Raw genomic sequence first — 18,730 nt, forward strand, 5'->3', positions numbered from 1 at the left:
GTTTTGTCCTGGCACTGGCCGGATACCCTAGCTGGGAGGGAAACGGTCAAATGTATCATTAGTTTTGGGAAATTATATTTTTTCAACTTGTAAATCATCTCTCTGTTATGTATTGTATTATGTTTTATTTACATATTATATATTGAGTGTATTCCTCTTCGTGAGGACCTGTGCTTATGTTTGAAAGAGATTTTTGGGTGATCTCAAACTAAGTACTTGAATAGTGTGCTCTTGGAATCTACATCTGTTTCCTATTTGAACCAATTCCTCTTTGTCTTACCTTTTCTTGGGTGCTTTAAGTAATTCTAGAACTTTTAACAAACCCATTTTCTTCCTTTTTACTGGCGCTGATATGACCTTAATGCGTTGCAAGTGCCGTAAAACCCTTAAAAACAAAACATTAAATTTTGGGAAAAAGATTTTGGTTGCCTACTTCTCTTCACTCTCCCAATGTATTATACATGATATTTCAATTCATTTACTTAATTTTCAAAAGAAGCTGTTTAAAAAAATGAAAATCTTAGTATATAAAATTGAACATCATGGAATCTTAAACCACTTTTGGAAAATTTGCTCTGGCTTCCATTCCGCTTTTGAATAGACTACAAATTTCTTTATTTGTTTTCAAATGCCTCAACAATTTAGCCCCTCTTTATCTTTCTGAACATATAAACCTTAAGCCTCGAATCAGAAGCCTTCGATCACCACGAAACACGACTGTATTATCTGTATCAAAAAGTAAGTTAAAATCTTTTAGTGATCGCTCTTTTCAATTGTTATGGCCCCAAACTCTGGAATACCAACCCCAACCCATTAGACAAATCGAGAATATCTCAAACTTCAAATCTGCTTTAAAAGCCCATTTTTTTCAAAATTTATTTTACACCATGCCGATTGTAATGTTTTGTATACTATTATTTAAGCCATTTGTGTTTTGTTTCAATATTTCATTTTGACGATACATATGTTCGTAACATAATTCATTATCTGTAAAGCGCTTTGAGATGTTTGGTTTCATTGAAATCGCTCAACAAGTGGCTTTTTAGAATATTATTATTATTATTATTACTATTATTATTATTATTATTATTATTTATTATTATTATTATTATTATTATTATTATTATTTATTATTATTATTATTATTATTATTATTATTATTATTATTATTATTATTATTTATTATTATTATTATTATTAATTATTATTATTTAATATTATTATTATATTATTATTATTATTATTATTATTATTATTATTTATTATGATTATTATTATTACTATTATTATTATTTTATATTATGATAATAAAAAAAACCTTATCCTTGATGGCAATTTATCTATTTCATTCATGGATGATTGGTGTTTGTGCCTTTTTTGTAATTTTTTGCCTCGGACCAATTTTTTAAAGAATTTTTTGTGCTCTGTATGATTATGAGTAATTGTGTACATGTTTTATAGCATATTTCAATTAATTCACTTTGCTCAATACGCCTCACATTGCTTTATTTATTCCCCTCACTGTATGCCACATGTAACTAAATTTCCATTTCAAATGATTAACCAGTCTCATGTCGTGCGTCCTTATTGTTCTAGTACTCTTTCAAAACTTGACAATGTGATCAACCAGGTACTCATTTGCACCTGAGGGGTGGAGAGAGAGAAAGAGAGAGAGAGAGAGAGAGAGAGAGAGAGAGAGAGAGAGAGAGAGAGAGAGAGAGAGAGAGAGAGAGGAGTGCGGGCGGGCTCATTCCGCTTTTAATAGTTATTCTGATTGCAAAGTACGTTTTGCAACTCCAACAGCTACTCAATCATTGGTGGGTGGAGATAGGTCATGAGAAAAAAACAAACAAAACAAAGCAAAAAATATTGAGCTTTCATATAGCGCAATGTCCATTAAACGTGTTCAAAGGAATCCCTAGCCATCAGCAACAATTAACATGCAGGACGGGACATGACGTCTTTTAGGCGATATTACATTTTTTCGGACAGAGGCAGTGCTGTTATCGGCTAGGTACTCATTTTACACCTGAGTACGGTGTGAGTAAAGAGAAACTCTAATCTTGACTACAGCCAGTGTAATATTGGTCTCATTGCTTGTGAGGCAATTGTTCTAGTGTGTGTATATCAGGATCCCACTACTGTAATTAGAAATAATGAAAATTGATATCTTCATTTCGTTTGACATAAGGCACTGTTGAAAGAAATTTTACGAACCTCTAGTACATTAATTTAGTGATTTTTATTTTACCTTCATACTAGGGTATGTTTTATACTGCAACAAGCGCCCATTCATGTTGATTTTTACTACGGTTTGTAATAGCACTACAATATGGGAATGAAATCTCATACAAACTCTGTATTCGACAGAAATAGGTAGGCTATTCATTAGGTGATTAAATCAGATTATGGGATTAAATATGCCGGAAGCGCTCCCTCCTCCCCCCCCCCCCCCCCCCCCCCCCCCCCCCCCCCCCCCCCCCCCCCCCCCCCCCCCCCCCCCCCCCCCCTCTTCTCACAACATACACGATCATAATCCTTTCTGGAATTAGTTCACAAGGAATTTTTAGTCCGGTCATTGTTTCTTTTGTTTTGTATTGCATACTGATTTACATTGTGAGAACGCGTCTCTTTTCTCTCTCCTTGTAACTATTATGAGGATAGATCCTGGTAGCTCTGTCGGGAGAGCACTCGCTTCACATACGAAGGAACCGGGCTCTATCCCGTTTGAAGTCGCTGAGCAGTGATTGTGTGGCGGGATCTACTGAACTAGTGGAAAATACTTTGCGATAGACTAGCGTCCTATCAAACGGGTAACGATCGATTGCTATTGCTTGTTTAACGCTATATAAAATTGGGATAAACTCAGTCTCCATGGGCCTTATGGCTCTGACAGACTTTTTAAAATTATCTCCATGGGCCTTATGGCTCTGACGGACTTTTTAAAATTATAATTATATAGGCACACTTAAGTATGCATTATGATCAAAGCTGCGCCTGTCTAACACACTAGGTAAGCTCCACTTTTGATTCAGGTGTGAATGAGTACCGGGCTAGACACATCAACCAATGTTAAAAATGACGCATAAGAAGCTACCTCTTGCCTTTTGAAATAAAAATATTGTTTCCCTGTTGCCTACCGGGAAATAAATAAAGCAGAGGCGCTCTAAACATGCTGAATCCTTTGAAATGCACTCTATAACTTCCATTATTTTAAGGGTCACAAGGCCCTTAGCGTATGCGTTTAATGGCAGCAGATGAAACGTAATTTTGCTATATTTTAAGAAGAGGCTAATACCTAAAATATCGTATTCGCGGCCAAACATAATAATTAAAAAAAACAAAAAAAAAAACAAACAAAAAAAAATAAATAAATAAAAAACCCCCCCAAAAAAAACAAACAAAACAAACAAACAAAAAAAAAAAAAAAAAAAAAAAAAAAACAAAAAAAAAAAAAAAACAAAACAAACCAACCCCCCCCCCCCCCAAAAAAAAAAAGAGCAAAAACAAAAAAACAAAACAAAAACAAAACAAACAAACAAAAAAAACCCCAAACAAACAAAGAACAAAACAAAACAAAAACAAACAAACAAGCCTCAAAAAACGAAAACAAAACAAACACACACGCACTCACACAACACACACAACACACACTTAAAACAAAAACAACAACGGTATGCTATATCGTTGAAATGGCGGCTTTATATATTGCTGGGTGAATTGTTTATCTGAGGATAAAAAAAAAAAAAGAAAAAAAAGATATCTAGAATATCTATCAGTATACTGATGTATTTCAGAGCGCAAATTCAATCATTTCTCAAATTTCATATGTGACCTACAGTCTCACACCGGTAATATATCACGATAAACTAAATGCCGAAAAGTGATTTTGAAAGTTGAGAAATATCAGTATATATATTTTGCCACTTTAATTAAGCGTTCATCCAACATTTAAACGTAACCCAAGTGTCCTTCCTTATGTTTACATATCAAAGTGACAAAATAGGCATCTAGCACTGGTATAAGATAAAGATCTGAAAAGGTGTGCACAAACCAGTGCCAGACAAAGAAGAAACAAAAAAAATACAAGAAAAAATGAGCCTGTTTCGGCTGTCTCCCCAGTTCCAGCAGGCTGATTTTTTGGGATGTTTTATTTATTTTTCTTGGATTTTTCTTTCTGCTTTGTGTGGTAGTTTTTTATACACGCCTTTTCAGATTTTATACTTATGTTTATAAAATCACTTTTTAGCATCTAAATCTTTCTGGTGCGGATATGTGGTCTTGTGGTATGACACTCGCCTTGGGATAGGAAGGCCCAGGGTTCGAGTCGCGTTCTGAGCATAATTGAGTCCTTGAAATTTGCTCTTTACTCACATTCTCTCACCGCACTCATGTGTAAACTGCGTATCTTGCCGTCAACATCGTTGTCTCTGTCGGAAAAAAAAGTAATATCGCCTAACAAGCGTCACGTCTCGTTCTACATGTTGAATGTTGCTGTTGGCTGCGGACCTTTTGTAAAGCGCATTGAGCACGTTTTGTGGATATTGCACTTTTAAAATGCTCAACTATTAAAAAAAAACAAAAAAAACAAAACCCCAAAACAACAAAAACAAAAAACAAAACAAAACAAAAACCCACCCTGATATAATGCCGTTATAAAGTGGTAGGACAATAAATATCTCTACTCTAGGCCTACTGTTGTATGAACCCACCGAGACTGACAGCTTGCTCATTTGGTCGATCTGTCAAATTATGTTTGGACCCGTAATCCGAAAGGCAAACGACAGGACTCATAAACTTCGAAACTAGTGATAACGTTTCACCGATAAACCGAATCTCATTGATTTATGTCTATGTGTCTATTGGTTAGAATTATATTATATACTATATTCTATTGTATACTACATTTTATTGTAAATGATCTAGAAATTATTCAATCCTTGTGTTCTAAATCTAGATACTCTTTGAACGGCACTTTACAGATGTCGACCTCTTAAAATATAATCTTGAAATGCGCGCGCGCGTGTAGATACGAGTATATGTATGTTTGTGCGAGTTCATTTTTTGTGATAAAATAATCGGTGTCTTGACAAATCCAATTTGATTCCTCTCACCAGAAGAGTCTATAGGTAATGGCATAATGATTGTCAATGCCATTGCGATCATTTATTAGTAATCTTATACAGACCGCCGAGTGTGTGGTGTATGGTGGCAGATAATGCATTGGACTATGAGGATTGTTTGTCTATATTATATAATGACTTCTTCTTCTTCTTCTTCTTCTTCTTCTTCTTCTTCTTCTTCTTCTTCTTCTTCTTCTTCTTCTTCTTCTTCTTCTTCTTCTTCTCTTCCTCCCCCTCCTCTCCCTACTCCTCCTCCCTCCTCCTATTTTGCACAAGTATCATTTATTTAATATAACTTGCGGTAAAAGGGAACTGGTGCCAGCACACGTGCCAAGCATTGTTATGTGAGACAAATCAGCAACCTATTAAAATAACATAGTGATTGAGACCAATATTCCATTCAGCCCTCCCAGAAAGCCACGAGTTTCTAAAATTATATGAATGTTATTTGGCAGATATTTATTATGAGCATTCGAACATAGGGGGCGACTTACAGTTGGCCCAGCTGTATGAAATGTAAGTTTGATCTCATAATGCATTCCCCGAGATTGGGTAAATAATCGTGAAGTACATTGATGATAGGTCTAAATGCGTGTACATGCTATTTCAAATGTACTCGCGCGCGCACACACACACACACACACACACACACACACACACACTCTCTCTCTCTCTCACACACACACACACACACACACACACTCTCTCTCTCTCAATATAAACAAATGTCAACAATGACAAAAACAATAATGAAAAAGTATAATCAATTCTACATACAACAATGATTTGCTACGACTAAATGTTATATTGCAATTTCGGGAAATAGTAATCATGTTACAGCGTCAATATGAGCATTTTATTTACTTTATTTTTCACTTTTTTTTATATCACAAACAGGAAAGTCCAACTGACGTGTATTCACACATCTCTCATAAGTTATCGGAAGATGGCCTCAATCCAGAATGCACAGATCAGGAAAAGCTCCTGTTTCTTTGGAAATTACATCAACATTTGGAGGTAAGAATATCACGATTAAAGTTTGTCTAGAAACTGATTTATAACATGTTTATTACTCAACTACAGCGGGTACTCTCTCTCTCTCTCTCTCTCTCTCTATCTCTCTCTCTCTCTCTCTCTCTCTCTCTCATGTCAACGGTATTTTATATCCCCAACTATAAAAGCATATCTCAAAGATGAATTGAAGAATTACTTAAGTCACAGTTTTCTTATTTTCAGCTAAACATTATAGTACACTCACCAACTATTTTCATGATAAACATAACCTAAAGTCCTCTATCACAATTCTATAATTTTATAAGTTTTCTTTTTATATACTCTCTGGATATCCAAACTTTAAACTCAATTTCCTCATATCTAAATTCCTGAGTCTTAAATACTTTTATCACTAGACTCTTCAGTTGGAATAGTTTTTATGTATCTCATTTCCAAACGGATGGATGAGGAAGTTGTATCAATGTTTTTATATGGAATATTATATGAAAATGAAAGAGGTTCAGGATCTACTTCAAGTAAACTTTATTTTGCTGGTCTTGTCGACATCATACCTCATTGAGGAGATGATTCACAACTCACTGTCCAACATGGTCTGACCATCATATGTGTTTTTCTCTCTCTTTTTTTTCATTAGGATGACTTACAAAAAGCACGGGAGACAGAAAACAAACTCAAAGAGGCACAGGCTGAGGAGATGAAGGAAGTCGAAAGTTATGTGGAACACATCCGCCATTTGTCTGATGAAAGGGAGGCGTTGATTCAAGACTTGGAGTCGGAGAATGAATCACTCAAGGCACAGGTTGTGGCATTGGAGAAAGGGGATAATGGTGAGATATGAGTGAAATATTTTGCATTAAAAAAAAAAAATTCATAATATGATAGTTGGTAGTTAGGGTTTTAGAAATTAAGCGTCTCATGTGGCAATCATTGTCCTGTTAAAGCAGAGAGATGGGTCGGATGAAATGAATTTAAAGTCAATTTTGAGGAATTACATATTTTATGTTGACTTATTGAAATATTAGGTTGTAAATTGGCTTAGTGGAAAAGTCTAAATATCAATATGCACATCAGAACAGCATTTTGCATTCACTACATTTTATGTACTGGTTAAGGTTTAAAGGATCATGTATCCACTCAATAATAGTCTTGTTTTAAAATGAATTTTATTTCCTGTCTGAATTGAATTGCATATTTTATTGTCGAAAGTATTTGTTTTCTCATGCAAATAAGTTGACATTGAAGAGTTAAAACCCACGATTGAATTGAGTTTATGTCTGAGATATCTGTTTCAAGATCAAGAATGATATATTTGTTTTGATTAGTGGTTTGGTTGCAAGATCTAAATATATCTTATATTCACATCTACAAATTTTATATTCAGTGAATGGTCATTTTTAAAGTAAACCCTTTGTATTATCATGACAGAGGCCGCTCAAGCAGAGATAACAGAAATGCTGACTCAGCAAGGATTAGCCGAGATCTCAGATGCCACCCAGAGTGAACAGATTGCGTTCTTGCTGGTGGAAAGGGCCAGACTGTTGGACGAATTGGAGGAGCAACATAATAACAGCAATAACCAGAGTAGCAGCAACAATAACACGCCAAGTATCGATGGAAGGTCTTCAGAGATGGAACTCAAACAGATTTTGGAACAGGTTAAAAAGGAAAAAAAGAGAAAGAAAAGGAGACAAAGAAAAACAATTTATTACCTTCTATTATATTCAATGTATTTTTTAATAAAACATTTTGTCAATTCGTTACAGAAAACAAAGGAAACAATAAATCTGCTAATAAGATAATAATCTAAAACAACGTGAAAAAAATTGAAGCAGGTAGTGATGTTGTTAATAAGGATGCTGTTGACCATTATTAGGATGATGATGATGATGATGATGATGATGATGATGATGATGATGATGATGATGATGATGATGATGATGATGATGATGATGATAAATATGATAGTTGGTAGTTTGAGTTTTAGAAATTAATCGTCTTATGTGGCAATCATTGTCCTGTTAAAGCAGAGAGATGGGTCGGATGATGATGATGATGATGATGATGATGATGATGATGATGTTATAGTCATATGCTTATATTATCCTATTCCAATATGCATGCGAGTAGGTATACTTTAAGTTTTTGGTTCATTGAAAATAATTTTCACTTTTATTCCTCCCTCTAACTTTTGTCAGGAACGTGGGGATTTTGAAGAAGCTTTGAGTCAGCAAAGGGAAAGTGCCAAAATGATGGGAGATCAGTTGAAACAGGAACACGAAGAAGAGATAAATGCCTTAATGGAAGAAAACAGTAAACTTGAAGAGGACCTTCAACGTGCTGAGATGCAGGTTAGCATCTTGAATTATCTTGTTTTGGGCATGACATTTTCTTTGATGTGATATTTTTTTTTTTAGTTCAATAAACCAGTGTAATTATTTTCTTTTTCCTTTTTATTGTTTGTATAGGTATAGAGTGCAGGGTGCATATATCGACATTTCTGGGATATTGATATGAGCGTTATGTTGATATAATATGGGAACAATAAAAATGTAGGGTAACCAATGATAAATACAAAGATTCATATCAATGTTAAGCAATATTACATGGGAGCTCTATCAGGAGGTCTCCAGTAGAGGCAAGCTGATTTTTTTTTCTTGTATTTTCCTTTTTGCTTTGTCTGGTGTTGCTTTATACACACCTTTTCAGACTTAAATGACATCCATTGGGAATAAGTATTTACAGCTACGATTTACTAGCAACTCTTTAACTCCTTTACTATGCTGATTCTCGACTGACGAACACTGTGCCTTTTCATTCATCAGCCAGTGTCATGAAATGATTAAAACGGATTGTTTTTTACAAGTTGTACTTTGCATTGGGTTGAAGAAATTATATATAGTTAGTAAGGATAAAAGGCTTTGGTCATAGTGTTAAGAGATGCCTGCATTCCAGTAGGTGGTAATGGACTATCTCGGATGCTATTTGATAGTGTCTGCAGAAGTGAGAGTGGTCTTTCGAATTATGTTCTGATATTGGTTTAGTAAGTAATGACCAGTTCTCAGATGAAATTTGCAGCTCTACTGCTCTCAGCTTAATGATTTTTTTCTCTCCCAGTGTTGAATCTGATAGGGCCCAATAGTTGTACATATCCTTTAAGTTTTAAATCATTTCTTTGGCAAGTTTTGGAACTTACAAGTTTTGTTTGACTAATTGGTTAGCTAGTTTGTCTGGTTATATTTACCAGGTTAATGTTTAATCATAGGGGCACTAAATACACACTAAGTTCTAAATTCCAAGGTATGTTATTGTCAAATTTGTAAGTGAATCGAAGCCAGATTAAGATTTTCTAAAGAACAAATATATTTATTTATTCACAGGTCTCTCAGCTGAAGGCAGAACTCAGCAGATATGAAGGGGATGATCAGAATGAACTCAATTCTTCTCTGAACAAGTCATCTTCATTTTCCAACGAAGCAGATAAGAAAAAATTAAAAGAGGAACGAAATCAATTGAATGAGGAAAAAGAAGAATTCGAAAAAGAAATCAATTCATTTGACACCGAGAAACAGCAGTTTCATAGTGAAAAACAGGAGTTTGCAAAACAAAAATCAGAGTTTGAGACAGTGAAGTAAGTTATGATGAAGTATAATGATCTAAATAAATTATAAATTTAAAAAGAAAACAAGAAAACAAATCTTACATCATCATTTACGATCACAAAAACAGCAACAGCAACAATAACAACAACCACAACAACAACAACATCAATAACAATAATAATAATAACAACAACAACAACAACAACAACAACAACAACAACAACAACAACAACAACAACAGCACAAACAACAAAACTGCAACAACAAAATAAATGCAGACATATTCTTACAGTAACTTCTCAAAAATTGATGTTTAATACCAGATAGGTTGAGAAAGGTTATTTAATACAACTTAGATGCTCCTATATAATGACTTATTAATTTGTTATTGAAAAGAAATCATAAGACTAATTTGGTCTTTAATTGATTATACCAACAGAAAAGTAATCAAATTGTTATCAAAACTTTCAGATCGAATTTGAAAAAAGATCAAGCAAAGGTCAATCAAATGAAGTCAGAAATGGAGGTTGAAAGGCAAGAAATAAAACTTACAAAAGAGCGATTGGAGCAGGATAGGAAAAATTTCGAAAAGAAACAGCTAGATCTACAAAACAGAAAAGACGACCTGGAGAATGAAAGAGAGGAGTTCAGTAAAGAGAAAGATGAATGGATGAAAGAGAACAAAGAGAGTAAGTTTTTCCCCAGTTTTTTTGAACAGGAGAAAAAGCTTGAAGCTCAAAGAAGTAAAAAAAAAAAAAAAAAAAAAAAATTAAAAAAAAACAACAAAAAAAAAAAAAAACACTGAAAAAGTAGAAGAGTAGCTTCAATTCAGTTCATTAATTATTATTATTATTATTATTATTATTATTATTATTATTATATTATTATTATTATTATTATTATTATTATTATTATATTATTATTATTATTATTATTATTATTATTTATTATTATTATTATTATTGGAATATTTATTGCTATCATCTTTACTGTTCATTCTTTTGTTTGTTCATTTACATAATCCTACTGCAAGGTCCACAAGCTATGGCTCTCCGAAATCAAAGTCCCTCCAGGTCCTCTAATGATATGGCTTTGCGGAAGATAATTGAGGAAAAGACCAAGATTGAAGGGGAGTTAATGACTATCAAGACCACAATGAGGTCTTTACAGAAGGAGAAGGACACACATGATGATGTGGTATGGTATTTTCAGCTCATTATACCATTTAAATTAAACCCTAAAAAATGACAGAGCAGCCATTTGTGATAAAGGATAGATTTTAAAAAAGTATTTAAATTCTCCAAATACAACATGATTTTTTTGTGTTAATGTTCTTATTGTTTTTATTTTAGAAATTTTATTTGTTTTAGAGAATAAAGAAACAGCTATTCAGTCATTCGAATGAAATAAAAAGAAAAATAATGATACGAATACCCTTTTCAAACAGGTGAACAGATAACGAAATATAATGATAACATAAATGTCATTATCATATAGGTGAGCAAGTTAAAGGGGGATTTGGAGAAGTGCCATGTACAGCAACAGCAATTACAAGTCAAGAACCGCTCCTTAACCCATGAGTTACAAGAACTGGAGATGCAATTGGACGATGCAGAGGTAGGGGTTAATTTTATAAGCAATAGAATTCATGATCCTATCTCTATTTCATGCTGTCAAAAAAGGGTTGAATTCCAGCTAGAAGGACTCTATGGCTTTTGTAAATTTTTTTTTTCCGGAAGCAAAACCGTCATTGGTCCTGAGTGAAATTTCAGATATTTTACCCCTCTGTCCACCCAGCAGTTGAATTTTCTCGATATAGTCAGAAGTACCTTACAAGAAACTAGCATCCTATCCATAGAGCATCAAGCAATTCCCATTGTCTGTTTAATGCTACAAAAAACCGGGATAAACAGCTCCATGGGCCTTTGATGGTTTTCTCATCTTAGTATCATTGTGATAGTGATATATTTATGTTTCAATGTATTAAAACTATCATCACATTGTTGGCCATTTCCTTCCATTATTATTATTATTATTATTATTATTATTATTATTATTATTATTATTATTATTATTATTATTATTATTATTATTATTATTATTATTATTATTATTATATTATTATTATTATTATTATCATTATTATTATTATTATTATTATTATTATTATTATTATTATTATTATTATTATTATTATTATTTATTATTATTATTATTATTATTATTATTATTATTATTATTATTATTATTATTATTATTATTATTATTATTATTATATATTATATATATATATATTTTTTTTTTTTTGGATAGACAAGCATGGATTCAATCACAAAAGAAAAACAAGATCTTTCAGAAAAATTTGATTCATTGAACTCAGAAGTTAAAACTCTACGAGCTGATGCAAAGAAATCATCTACGCTTCAAGACATTGTAGACATCTTGAACATGGACAAGAAACAGTTGTCTGAATCATTGGAATCGCTAAAAAAAGTTTATGAGCAAACAAATTCAGAGAAAGATGAACTAACCAATCAAAACAACCGACTTTCCAAAGAGGAACAGGAAATAGCCAATCAGTTGCAAGCTTGTAAAGAGGAATTACAAAAAACTCAGAAGGAAAGAGACAATTTGGCAAGTGAAAAGAGTGAACTGTTGGCCTTGAAAAAGAAGCAGGAAGAAGTTGAAGCTTTGTTACGTGCTGACCTTGATGAAATGGTTAAGGTAAGATTATTTGTATTTTTATATTTATAAATACAAATTAAACTGTCACTCAAGATCAAAGAGAACTATAAGTAGTTGAATGTCATTATGAAGACCTGCATTAAGCAAAAATTAACTGTAGAACTATCGGTTTTTGGCTCTAACTACAAAAGTACATAAGCATCATGCAATAATATTTGTTGAAAAAAAAAAAAAAGTTCATTTCTTGCTTTGGCAAAACATAAAATGCCATATGTGATTATTGAACCGTGCCCTTCATTTAAGAGTCACAAATGCTTCTAGTACTTCTAGTCATTGATATTTTGTCTTATTGATCGTCTTATTTTCACTTTTAGGTTCAACTCAAAACCTAACGACAGTGATAATTAGTTTAATCCTCTCGTGTTCAGATTATTTTTGGGGGAGTAGATAATGAGTTCCCTATATGGCCATGTCAATCATGTAGACATCCTTTGATGATATAAGCCTACCCTTTGATGTCTGCAGTCGCCTTTTCGTTTTCTACGGTCACTCATGGCCAAACTCCACCCAGAAATGATTTCATAGGTCCGTCCATCACCACATTTCAAACTTTTGTTCTCGTGAGTTCTTAAGTTTTTTGACCGAAGAACGATTGGCTACTGAGCATCTTGACCCTTCAACGATTGGTCGTTCTGACAGCTCACGTGTCAACAGCCGTCAACAATGAATTGAATCATCGTTGAGGCAGTGGAAGACGGCCATGGAATAGTTGCGTCACAATCGCCATGTTGATGAATAAATTACCTAGGCATGGTTGATAGGTAAAAAAGCCAAACTATGTTCTAGTTACATTTGAAAGAAACAAAGTATATCACTGATCTCGTCTCTTTGAGATATAAAGAATGATATAAAAATCAAGAAAATCGGCCGATAAATAAAAAAGTTGCTAAAATAAGCTAAAATAAACAAAAGCAATTTTTAAAATCAAATTTATTTGTAAAACAGTTGGTTTTCAATCGATTTTTCTGAAACAAAGACCAATGTACTTCTTTTTTCAAGCTGATTTCAGCAATGTGACTTTCAAATTCCTCAGAATTATAATTTTTACTTTTAGATTTTAGCTTTTAGGCCTACTCAAAAAGGTGTTATATTCCTTGCATAACAATAGTGTAATACATTGATGGGGAGAAGCGTCTTTGTTTCGGCCAGCTGGATAGATAGCCTGTGATTGGTCGAAGACTTTGAAACGCTTGATTCACAATTCTACACGAATGGACGGTGGCAGTAAATCAAAGAGGTGTAACAAATTTATTTACCGACTATTTTTCTTGGTGCTAAAATTACAAAGTAATAATTTTGCATCAGAAAAAATAACTCTGAAGTTCCTATCTCTTTATTACAATAAAATTGATACCTCGAATGACAAAATCGACACACAAATGAGGGAGTTATAAATTATTCATAATACTTTTTAAAGTTTACAATAATTGTCTTCAAAGTCATTTTTCATCACCAAAGTCGTAATTTTTTACCGATTTTTGCCAAACAAAGTGCAATGTCAATGATTTTCACCCGCAAATAAAATAGGAATTTCTGAAACATATTTTCTTTTCTGTCGGCAAATTTATAAAAATCAAAGCTGAAAACATCCTGTGACAGTGACAGGGCCTGTCATTTCCTTCACAACGATTGGATTTTACTTACTGAGGCCAGTCTTGACTACCCCGCCCATGAATATTATGCCGTTGTCGGATTTTGTCAGGTTGAATCTTAAAGAGTTAATCAAGATCAACTCTAGATTGGTTTAATTTATAATTCTACAATTATATTTTTAAAAAAAGATTAGTTGCATTTATAAAATAAAAATGTGGAAGTTAGGTTGCGAAGAGGGTCTCGGGTTTGGGTCTGCTTCAGTCGCTTTCAGTATTTTCCCCCAATTTGCTTACTTGGACAACATGATTTGTCATGATTTGACATGAACGTTTTTTGATGTTCCTTTATGGATATCAAAGGTGATATCATAAAATCCTGTGCAAATGGACATCATATATAGATACAAATTACTTGATTTATTAATATCATGTAGCCAATAGAATATTTTCTTTTAAAATTTCAGATGAAAGAAAAGTTTGCCAATCAAACAGAAATTCTCAGCAAAGAAAATAAAGAATTGCTGAACAAGCTAGAGAAGACACGAGAGGACTTAGAAGGAGCAAGAATTTCGTTACAAGAACTTGCCAGACAACAGGTAATTTTTCTTGTCTCTACTTTTCTTTATTGGTTTATTAATCAAGTTTAATCCATGTGAACGAGGATAACCATTCTGTTAGAGGCTGCTAATGATAATGGCATACTGTAAGAAATTTAAATATTTTGAAATTACAGTTGATATTCTTTAAAGTTGTTGTAAGTTATTTCTTAGGATCATTTTTATAATGATGTTGAAGTAGTAGGACTAGCATAGACATATCTAAATATTGATTCTTTAAAATCTGGTACCATGACTATTTTCCCGTTGTATTGTATTGAATGTCATGAATATCACACTGCTTCTAGCATTGTCACTTCGTATTGGAGTGACAATTTGAGGAGCAGAAATTGGTGTTAGATAAAGATCAACCTTTCATACGCACTTATTCAGATTGTCACTTCATATTGGTCAAATCATTATTAATCCTCATGTTATATAGTTTCGTATAAATATTAATTTTGTAACCCATCTGAGTATATCCCTTGATGGGATAAATACGCTAGCGAACTGAACTTTTAAGCAACTTCAGACACGAAAAGGGATAGATTGCTCTTGGAATCTACTCAATTCTTTATTTAAACTCATCCTCTTATCATACTTTTTTTTTGCTTGCTTGTGAATGCAGACCAATGGTGTATCGTTTCCCATAAAGCATTATTTTTAAAAACTGACGCTTAAATGACCTTCAAGTTTTACAAGCATCGCTAAAGACAAACCCTTTATTTCATCTCCAACCAGCTTGTGATCGACCACCTAAAAGATCAAAATCAGCAACTTCAAGATCAGATTAGTTCTAGTCATGATGAGCTTGGAAGCTCTAAAAACAGGGAGACGATGCTTATTACTGCACAGGTACTGTAATACATGTTAACAGAATACCAGCTTTAGCAATCCCAGAATAAGAACAGATGCCAGGTGTTTGTCTCTATTGGCATATAAAAAAAGAAAGATTTGTGGGGTTTTTTCGTATACTTAAAACAATGAAATAATTTAACCAGGCATTTTTTGTCCAATGGGAATTCAAAGCGCCTTATGTTTGTAAATCATTTCAAAAGAAATATGCTGTCAGGGTAGTTGTTAGAATCTTTTCCCCTTTTTAAACTAAAGTCAATCAACACGATCTTATCATGGCTTAAAATTGCAGGTTTAAGTGATAGTAGTTCTAGAAATTATCTTAATGTTTGATTCTATTTCTTTACAGCAATCACTCCAAAAGAATTATGAGGATTCTGAAAAAAGGTGAGCGCAATTTGCAGATTTCTCTCTGGCCATCCTGACCTTTTGTTTCTAAGTTGATAAGATGTTATCTGTGAGGGTGCAGTTTAGTAAAATGCTTAACAGCTCTGCCCAGCAAAACATCTATAAATGAATATAAAAAACAAAGAGTTGAGTGATTTCAACTGTATACAATATCTATTGTTAACTTAAGAATATAACTGTTTATTTCTTGAAACGATTAGAATTTTTAAATCCTGCATTTAATCGTACATAATTGCTATATGCTCCACGCAATCCAAGGGTGTTTTTTTTCATTGCTATTTACTGATATTTTCATACATAACATATAATAGACCATGAATGATTATAACATTAATTTTAAGTGATAATTGATTACTGAAGATGTATTTTTTCATTTTTGGTTTCTGATTTAAAAGAAAAGAAAAAAAAACACCATAGGGCTTAAGCACACCAGAATTTAATGACGGAATAGCATACATTTAACACATAGAAAAGGACATGCAGCTTACTTGGCACATGTTCACTTTTTAGACAAAGACAACGATGCATTATCTATGGGGTGCCTCTGAATTTAATCCAATCGGACAAGGAAATGAGGCACCTGCTCACTAGCATGGGCCCTCTGGATTAGATTTTTGTGATTTTGCTGAGTCCAAGATCGTATTGCTACAAATCAGTGGATAAATGAGATGTGATCTTTGTAGTAAAAATTGATGAACTGTTATAACTGTTATTTTGGGTCCCACACTGTTCACATTATAATATTTCGTTTACTGACTTTTTATTAATGCTTACTTTAAAAGTGAGGAACTTGAATTGTAAGTTGACAATTTTTATTTTTAGATTCAAACCTTAGCATGATTTGTGCGATATTGTGTTATTGTTGTTAGAAATGGTTTTCATAAAAACTTTTGAAGATTTTAGAACCATTATGTTTTTCTTTGGGTGATATTATCAAACCCCACAATTCTACAACATAGGTGAGTCTTGCTTTCATTGTACGTTTTTTTTCCCGTGGTGTATCTGTAATATTTCCACAAGGAATGTCTAAGCATTACAGTGCTAATCGACATGGCTAGATTCTCTTTTTAAAATAAATAGTGCATTTTCATGGATTCAGTATGCTCAAATAACTTCACAAAGCTCCATTTCATCTTCAGGTAGGCTATTTTGAACAAAAAATTTATGCCGTCCATTGAACATTATTGTTTCTATTCTAACAATTTTTCAATATCCGTCACTGCCTACAACTAGGTATGCATTCACGCCCAAGATAAGAGAGATAATCTATGGAAAGTGCCCTACCCAAGGACACAGCTCTAGGGCAGAGTTCTGCAATCATTACCATTTTTTCACTAGCATGCTTAACATTACTTGACTTTATTTCAAGACGATGCTGTAGTAACTAGCCTAGTAGTTAGTGCCACTTTTTAATGATGTTTATGTGAAATATTATACATTAAAAAGCAATAACAATATAAGCATTAACCACAGTTCCAGAAAAAAATTACTTTGTTAATGTACCGATAAGTTTACTCCATTAGAATAAAAAATAAATGTCTTATTTCACAATTCATGGATCATATGATTGCCTATGCTAATGTGGATGTTTATTTGGCTTTAAAATATATAATCAGGTTTAGTCAAGACATTGACGACTTGAAGATGAAGTTGGAGCTGTCATTGCAGGAACTAGCTAAAACCAAGAAAGAAGTGGAGGTTCTTAGAAAAGAAAAATCACATCTCATAGACACGCTGTCTAGTAAAGACAATATTCTACAAGACTTTGCTAAAGTCAGGGTATGTATATGATAATAAAAATAATTGCCATAAATGATAATAATAATGATGATAATAATGATGATAATAATGATGATGATGATGATGATGATGATGATGATGATGATGATGATGATGATGATGATGATGATAACGATGATGATGATGATCAGTTACAATTACTTAAAAAGATTTGAAAATTTAGTTGCTTTATAAAAATGTATATACTCTCAAATACAAATAATTTATTGGACAGTAGGTAATGGTGCGTGCTACTTAGAGAATGGACTTTCTATATTACAATATTATTTGTGCTTAAAATATACACTTTTTGGTGTCACTGTTTTTAATTAGCTAATGACCAGCATCCCAACCGGAATGTAGTAAGCAACTATTGTCATAGAACATTTTGTTTCATTAGGAAATTGTAATCGGACGTTTTCAGTGATAGCCAAATTCTTATTGTTCTTTGCTCTCTCATGATTCTATTTCACAGCAAAATCTAGAAGAAGAACAAAAACAGAAAAACAACCTGCAGCTTGATATCAACAAACTTCAGAACCAACTGGCAGAGAAGTCCATCTTAGCGGATAAGTTTGATCTGGAGAGAAAACAAAGGCTGAACTTGGAGTCTCAGATATCCACACTCAGGGATGTTGAAGATAGTCTGAAAGTAAGATATAAAATTGTGGTATATAACTGTATCGGAGTCGGTCTGTTTGTGAATTATTGTTCAGCATAGATTTTACAATTCCTCATGCAGATTTTACATGGACAGACCACTGTATTTCCATCACATATACAACAAAACTCATGTTCTTTAAAGGAGATAGAATGAACCTAAATAATTAATTAACACACGATAGAGGAAAATGAAGGAGGGGGGGGGGGGTGAGTCAAAGAGTAGCTGAAGCATACCTCTTAAATGATTGGAGTGCAGGAAGTTAATTTATTCGAAATTCATATATTTTATTTTTAAAATTTTCATTTCTTATTTCTAGAACAATTTTTTTCATGAGTTAGAACTTTCAAAATGCTTT

At 33.0% G+C, this 18,730-nt stretch overlaps 1 protein-coding gene across 7 annotated transcripts in view; it reads left to right on the forward strand.

Annotated features, from left to right (window-relative positions):
• Positions 1 to 18,730, forward strand: part of LOC144971245 (uncharacterized) — a 66,367-nt gene that overhangs the window by 3,103 nt on the left and 44,534 nt on the right. For 5 of the 7 annotated variants that reach the window (XM_078911802.1, XM_078911804.1, XM_078911806.1 and 2 more), the window contains exons 2-16: positions 6,021 to 6,140; positions 6,772 to 6,964; positions 7,563 to 7,792; positions 8,333 to 8,485; positions 9,515 to 9,765; positions 10,208 to 10,425; positions 10,770 to 10,933; positions 11,234 to 11,353; positions 12,050 to 12,460; positions 14,538 to 14,669; positions 15,411 to 15,524; positions 15,874 to 15,911; positions 16,715 to 16,729; positions 17,549 to 17,711; positions 18,187 to 18,363. In XM_078911802.1, the coding sequence (XP_078767928.1) occupies positions 6,021 to 6,140; positions 6,772 to 6,964; positions 7,563 to 7,792; positions 8,333 to 8,485; positions 9,515 to 9,765; positions 10,208 to 10,425; positions 10,770 to 10,933; positions 11,234 to 11,353; positions 12,050 to 12,460; positions 14,538 to 14,669; positions 15,411 to 15,524; positions 15,874 to 15,911; positions 16,715 to 16,729; positions 17,549 to 17,711; positions 18,187 to 18,363 (2,499 nt within the window). The remainder of the gene's footprint in view (positions 1 to 6,020; positions 6,141 to 6,771; positions 6,965 to 7,562; positions 7,793 to 8,332; positions 8,486 to 9,514; positions 9,766 to 10,207; positions 10,426 to 10,769; positions 10,934 to 11,233; positions 11,354 to 12,049; positions 12,461 to 14,537; positions 14,670 to 15,410; positions 15,525 to 15,873; positions 15,912 to 16,714; positions 16,730 to 17,548; positions 17,712 to 18,186; positions 18,364 to 18,730) is intronic. The other 2 variants (XM_078911803.1, XM_078911808.1) reach the window with 1 other exon arrangement.

Source organism: Berghia stephanieae, chromosome 4 (genome assembly GCF_034508935.2).
Source record: "Berghia stephanieae isolate SIO BIC M18660-M18661 chromosome 4, UCSD_Bste_1.3, whole genome shotgun sequence".
Lineage (NCBI taxonomy): Eukaryota > Metazoa > Mollusca > Gastropoda > Nudibranchia > Aeolidiidae > Berghia > Berghia stephanieae.